This window comes from Neodiprion pinetum, chromosome 1 (assembly GCF_021155775.2).
Source record: "Neodiprion pinetum isolate iyNeoPine1 chromosome 1, iyNeoPine1.2, whole genome shotgun sequence".
NCBI lineage: Eukaryota > Metazoa > Arthropoda > Insecta > Hymenoptera > Diprionidae > Neodiprion > Neodiprion pinetum.
Window position 1 is genome coordinate 30119696 of NC_060232.1, and position 6000 is coordinate 30125695.

At 37.5% G+C, this 6000-nt stretch overlaps 1 protein-coding gene across 9 annotated transcripts; it reads left to right on the forward strand.

Annotated features, from left to right (window-relative positions):
• The first annotated feature begins 542 nt into the window (after nt 1-542).
• Nucleotides 543-5715, forward strand: SMSr (Sphingomyelin synthase related). 9 transcript variants are annotated; one of them, XM_069135455.1, is made up of 7 exons: nt 543-729; nt 1333-1423; nt 2453-2834; nt 3314-3645; nt 3763-3912; nt 3988-4142; nt 4229-5715. In XM_069135455.1, the coding sequence occupies exons 3-7, from the start codon at nt 2532-2534 to the stop codon at nt 4654-4656; spliced, it is 1368 nt and encodes a 455-aa protein (XP_068991556.1). In that variant the 5' UTR covers nt 543-729; nt 1333-1423; nt 2453-2531; the 3' UTR covers nt 4657-5715. The 9 variants fall into 9 exon arrangements, with proteins under 9 accessions (XP_068991556.1, XP_068991560.1, XP_068991552.1 ...); XM_069135459.1 differs by lacking the exon at nt 1333-1423 and adding an exon at nt 2148-2253; XM_069135451.1 differs by lacking the exon at nt 1333-1423 and having other exon boundaries at nt 2148-2834.
• The last annotated feature ends 285 nt before the right edge of the window (nt 5716-6000 follow it).

The following is a 6000-nucleotide window of genomic DNA, read 5'->3' on the forward strand; positions in this document are numbered from 1 at the left end:
ATGATAACTTTTACTACATAGTTCACGGAATCGGTCATCGTAAATTGAACGATTTGGAATGGATATCATCGTTCAAGAGCTGGCAGGAAAAATAACACGACCAACGCATACGTACAGGTATTATATAATGCCATGTCCGAACAAAAGTATTCTGTACTATATTTTCAGGCCTTATCGTATGTATGTAAAGTACAAAGCTCGGGTTCTCGCGACGAACAGCGTATCAACGCATCAGAATTTTAAATATAATATGCGGTATGAAATGGTAAAAGCTACAAATATATTCTCGTGGCAATTGACACGCACATGTCACGTGCCATGGATACAGCTCTGCCAATATGCAGTACATAGTAGTAGGATGTGATCTGTAAATAGAATGATACTCTGTACTGTATGTTTTCATCGATATTTCGACATCGATTATAGTTGCTGTTATTGGTGCTGATATTAGTATCGTAAATCTCTTATGCGCATATCCATCACGCCTATGTACGACATAGACATAATAGGATATGCGAAACGGTCATTGCGCGTTTAGGTCAGTTCATATTCGTCATTTGCGACATTCACCTGCTCCAGTGTTAAATCGAGCGTATAATTTGCCGTACAAAGAAATTGCCTGGTACTCCGCTGTGCCGTGTAATTATTCTTCTTATTATTGTTATTGAAACACCTCAGTTTACTTAGCATCCTCGATTCTACGCCGATCGGGAGTTCGTTTGACGACACGTACGTATACAAGAAATAGACCCAAATCAGCTCTCGCTACAGTAAAACTGGGGAATTTCGAAACGTATGCTTCTTCGTATTTTCGATATTCTTTTTAAAGCAGTGCATAGTTGCGTGGAGCTACAGGCGAATTTGAATTTGACAAGATTTGGTACGTGCGTATAGTTTTTGTCGCTTGAAACTTCGCTTATTCTATTTTTTTTTTCAGCAACACGTAACTCGAAATTGCTATCAGATTCAACATCGTCGTACGGTAAGATTTTGGTCGACTCAACGGGTTCAATTGAATTTCTGGTCACTCTTTATCTCTCGGTTATCTCTGTACTGTACTACACCAATATACCTTTGAACCGCGACAGAGTCCATCCGACGCGCTCGTGACGCTGTCGTACCGCTCTTTCTTACCGACCGATGAGTCATTCCTGCGCGTACGGGCAACTCGATCGACTGTCGGAGGGAGGGATCTTGGAAAAACTTCAGTACATACCGTAACATGGCGCGTTCCAATTGACCCGCGTTCGTTCAGCTGGTCAGCTGTGCTCCGCAAGAGCTCGCGAGTCGTCAAACAATTCGTAGTGTACTTTATTTTGATTCTCGGTTCAGAATCTTCTCCGTCGCTGATGTTGCGTTCCACGTTATTCCGATTGTTCCTTTTCTACAAGAAGAGACAGCGCATCGTCGAGGTGTAATTCTGGTAATACGCTGATACTTTCCCAGGCACGTATTGTAGAATTTGAGTAAAATTTCACCCATGCATCTATGCAACACGCGTCGCTGGCAGGCAGGATCAGGCAGTGCAGCGAGTGTTCCGCTCACATGTACTGTTATGTCCTCATTTTCTACACGTACTGTAAACGTTTCTTGTCTTCTGGATAGAATTTTGCGCATGCTGATGTACGCGATAAGTGTTATTTAATTTGGTAGACGTATTTCGTGACCTATAACCGTCAATCGTTGAGCCAATTGTTGCTAAATAACAAGTTTTCTTTGTAGCATGTCTGTACGTACGTGCGTATACATGTATTTATTTTTAAAATATCACATGCTCAGCTCTTCATTTTACCCGCACAGCTGATATAATGACTGATAAAAGTCGCAATAGATCTGCAGTTATTTCTCACTTGTTGCACTATTCCTGATGATTCAAATATTGGGAAGCAGTAATTTTTTTTTTCTCTTCGAAATTCATTACACTGACCTTTGTTGAAACGTTCATGCATATTTCCGCACAACATTTGCTGGACAATTGCAGTTCCTCGGTAATAAGAGAATTGTGACACAGTCATAGTGATAAAATTTTAATGTAGTAATACGTATATACACTCTTTAGTTTTATCTACTATAACTTTTATATACTCGCTGTTCGCTAAACTCAAAATTGGTGGAGGCGACACTCACTTTGGACATTCTATTTCTAGATACGGAACACCTCTAATTGCCCTTTTATTGCAGCCATGAGAAGTGTATTTTAATTTTAACTTCTTAGCTGTCTGACGATGTATTTCTCTATTTGAATGTCAATCGGTATGTCGCAGTATTGTAGCTGAGCACTATTCATAATTTATAAACTAAATTCTTAGTGTTCTAACAAAAATTATAAAGTCTCATCACCCCCTACAATGGATTGTTATATTTAATACCAAATATATAATAGACATTCTCGTTATCCATACTAACATGTCTAATGTTACTACTGTATTTACTTAATCCTATCATTTTCCAGAAAACTTTACTGTATTCCAACCGGCAAAACGCACAGTTAGAAAAATATACGATAACCAAATTAATGCATAATCAGAAAAATGGTCACTAAGAGTGTGGCGGACTGGACAACCCAAGATGTTGCAATCTGGTTGGAAGAAAATGGTCATTGCCGATTTAAGGACGCTTTTGAAAATGTACATTCAATAGATGGCAGAGCACTCTTGACCCTAACGGAAGAGGATCTGAAGCCTGAAGTGATGAGTATCAGATGCATTGGAGATATCAAAAGACTGCACATCAGTATTAAACAGTTGCAAAGAGACAACATCACTACTTTGTACGAGTTGGGACAGATCGACTTGTTCCCATCGACCACTTACTATACTCATCAACGCCAAGATGTGAGTAAATGAGCAAGGCTGAAATTTGTCAAGCTACGAATGTATAGATAAAAAATATTAAGAGTTAGAGCGGTTCACTAGTTTTGGTAAGGGTGACAGAGAGTACTGGTTCAGGCCCAATCGACCTTTCCCACAGAGCTGCTCTATGGGTCATGGAAACTATCAATTAGCACATTTGCTTACATTTGTGTTGATTACTTATAAACGATTCAGGCGAAGCAAATCAAATTTTTTATTCAACTTCCTGAATATGTTCTCTGTAGTTTCAATAGTTCTGTGTTCAGCTCTATTCTGTTCAACAACTAATTTTCAATTGAAGTAAAATGACACTGGAAGTCATGTGACAATTTTTCACGCATATATTACTTACTAATCTTTGAATTCAACTTTCCGAACAAAGTAGATACGGTCGAACATGGTATTATTATTATTATTCAAAATTAGTCAGTATTGGAGTCAATGTTTTACTGATGTTTCAGGTACCCAGCAATGGAGTGGTTAACAATGACGCCTCTATGGAACACGAGTCGTACTCGGCATCCGTGTCTGAAGATGGCCAAGCATCTCATCTACCACCAGAAATTTGGAAAACTTTCATAAGCTTAGGGTACCTCTTCATTGTCACATGGATCACTGCCTTCGTTATGGTCATTGTTCACGATCGAGTACCTGATATGAAAAAATACCCACCATTACCAGACATATTTTTAGATAATGTTCCACACATACCGTGGGCTTTCGATATGTGTGAAGTAACAGGGACGTTACTGTTTGCCATTTGGCTGGTGGTGCTTATCTTTCACAGATATAGGTAATATAGTATATCGAATCACATTCCTCATTATATAAAGTTTATTTCAGATTTTTACCTCAAAACTGTTTGTATTCTGCAAAACCTATTTTAATCTAGACTTGACATTTTCACCAGGTTTATATTACTACGAAGGTTCTTTGCCCTGTCCGGGACAGTCTTCCTTTTGAGATGCGTGACCATGCTCATAACTTCTCTGTCTGTACCTGGTGCTCATCTGCAGTGTCAGCCAAGGAAGGGGTCTGATGAAGAATGGTCGGGGTATGCGTACGTATAAGATCTCATTTCGACGTAAGTAAACGTGATTTTCAGTACTGATTATACATTATTGTCTTTTTACAGGACTGCGTATGGTGAACTCTACAACAAGATATCTATGGCGTATGTAATCTGGAGAGGCGCCGGTATGTCCATTCAAGGAGTTCGAACTTGCGGTGATTACATGTTCAGCGGGCATACAGTGGCATTAACTATGTTGAACTTCTTCATAACTGAATGTAAGCTACATTATTCAGTATAGCTAATATCAAATTGCAGTAAGGAATGGAGAGTAACACTATCAACTTAATCTTTTCATTTTCAGATACATCAAGGCAGTTGTACTTCCTACACACGTTCACGTGGATGCTTAATATGTTTGGAATATTTTTTATTCTGGCAGCGCACGAGCACTACTCTATCGACGTGTTTGTTGCATTTTACATAACTTCTCGACTCTTTTTGTATTATCATACACTGGCTAACAATCAAGCCTTAATGCAACGGGATTCCAATCGAACAAGAATTTGGTTTCCACTGTTCAGCTTCTTCGAGTCGTCGGTTGACGGGATTGTTCCAAACGAGTATGAATCCCCTTCAGAGATCATTTGCAATTTGATATGTGCCGGAAAGGATGTGTTCAATTTCGTTCATTCTCACATCTCGTTTCACAAAGCCCAGCTTTGCAACAACGTTGAGGAAGTTCCGTCGAATGGCAGAGGCGGCGATAGTGGTAAAAAAAAGAAACTTTAACGTTACGTCAATTTTTACAAGGTGTATTATAATATTACGAATTCAAAAAAATTGTTATTCCTTTAGTGAACTTCGCTTTGTACGTATGCATGAATCCATATGTGAATGAATTGTATGCATATTGCCGTTGTTTCTGTAATCTCAATGAGACGCATTCGATCGATTCGGAGATGTCTCTGTGTATCTATTACTTATTGTGTAAACGGTCAAGTTTCGCACGTATCAGTTTCAACGGCAATATATACGGAACTGATGATCACATTCCCGTTAAATGCTAATCTTTTTACTACGTAGTTAGTATACATTGTATATTCTAGTCCAAAATGAAAATCATGGTGCCGTAAATATCACGTCGACCTAAATTGATGATAAGATATTTTTAGAAATACTTTAATCAGCTTGGCTACAAACTATTTTTATACATGCAAACTAGAAAAACATGGAGAAAAATGGAAAATAAGATTTGATAGACAGAGGAAAAGGAAATATGCGCCCACGATGCTTATCCGATATATTTTAAAGCAAACACTTCGTGCTTTAACAAACACAATTTTATAATGACATCTGTAGCACCCTAAATATAATATGATAACATTATTATACTATTCGCTCACTATGTCATTATTAAAATGAAAAATCTAGCGTAAATTATTTGTTTATTATGTTAAAACGTAAAGTAAGTCGCACAATTACAATTTACTTTTGCCAAATAATGATACATATATTGCTATTGAGCCAATAGAGCACAAAGATCATTAGTTATACATATTTAGTTGTGTATATATACATATAGGTTTTCCATTTGCGGAATATATTATTTATAGACTGATTCATTAGCCATTACATCTTGAACAAATTTGCTGTAACATTCTGACTATAAGTTGAAGTTTGAGAAACTGGATAGAATTAGAATAATTGCTATTCGACCGCAGACACGGTCAACTAATTCTCGAGTAAATTGAGAAACTATTTTCAATAAGTAATTAAAATTCATAAGGTTAAAGATTTTATACCGGACTTCTAGTTTATAGCGTCAATAAAACAAGTGTTTTTCAAACAAACAAACCAATTCTCTCTCCTCCTCAGCTACCGCAATTATTTTAAAAATTTGTTTAAAGCATGAATAATTTAAATTGGCACAAGTACAAGATGTTGAAGGTCAACGAGAAGAATGGAACGTTAACTGAGAACGTGTATGACTCTTTGTCATTAGGTAGACCCATGATTGGAAAATCTCGAGTAGTGAGATAGTTAAAAAATTGAAAAATCTGTCCACATTAAGTTTTCTTGTAATCTAGTACTGGCTCATCCGGGATCGACTTAAAGTCGGTGCAGTCTGGCACT

Coding starts and splice junctions, on each gene's coding strand:
- SMSr (XM_069135455.1), top strand. CDS start 2,532: ATGGTCACTAAGAGTGTGGCGGACTGGACAACCCAAGATGTTGCAATC. Junction 3,646..3,762: donor CTTATCTTTCACAGATATAG/GTAATATAGTAT, acceptor CATTTTCACCAG/GTTTATATTACTACGAAGGT. Junction 4,143..4,228: donor GAACTTCTTCATAACTGAAT/GTAAGCTACATT, acceptor TTTCATTTTCAG/ATACATCAAGGCAGTTGTAC.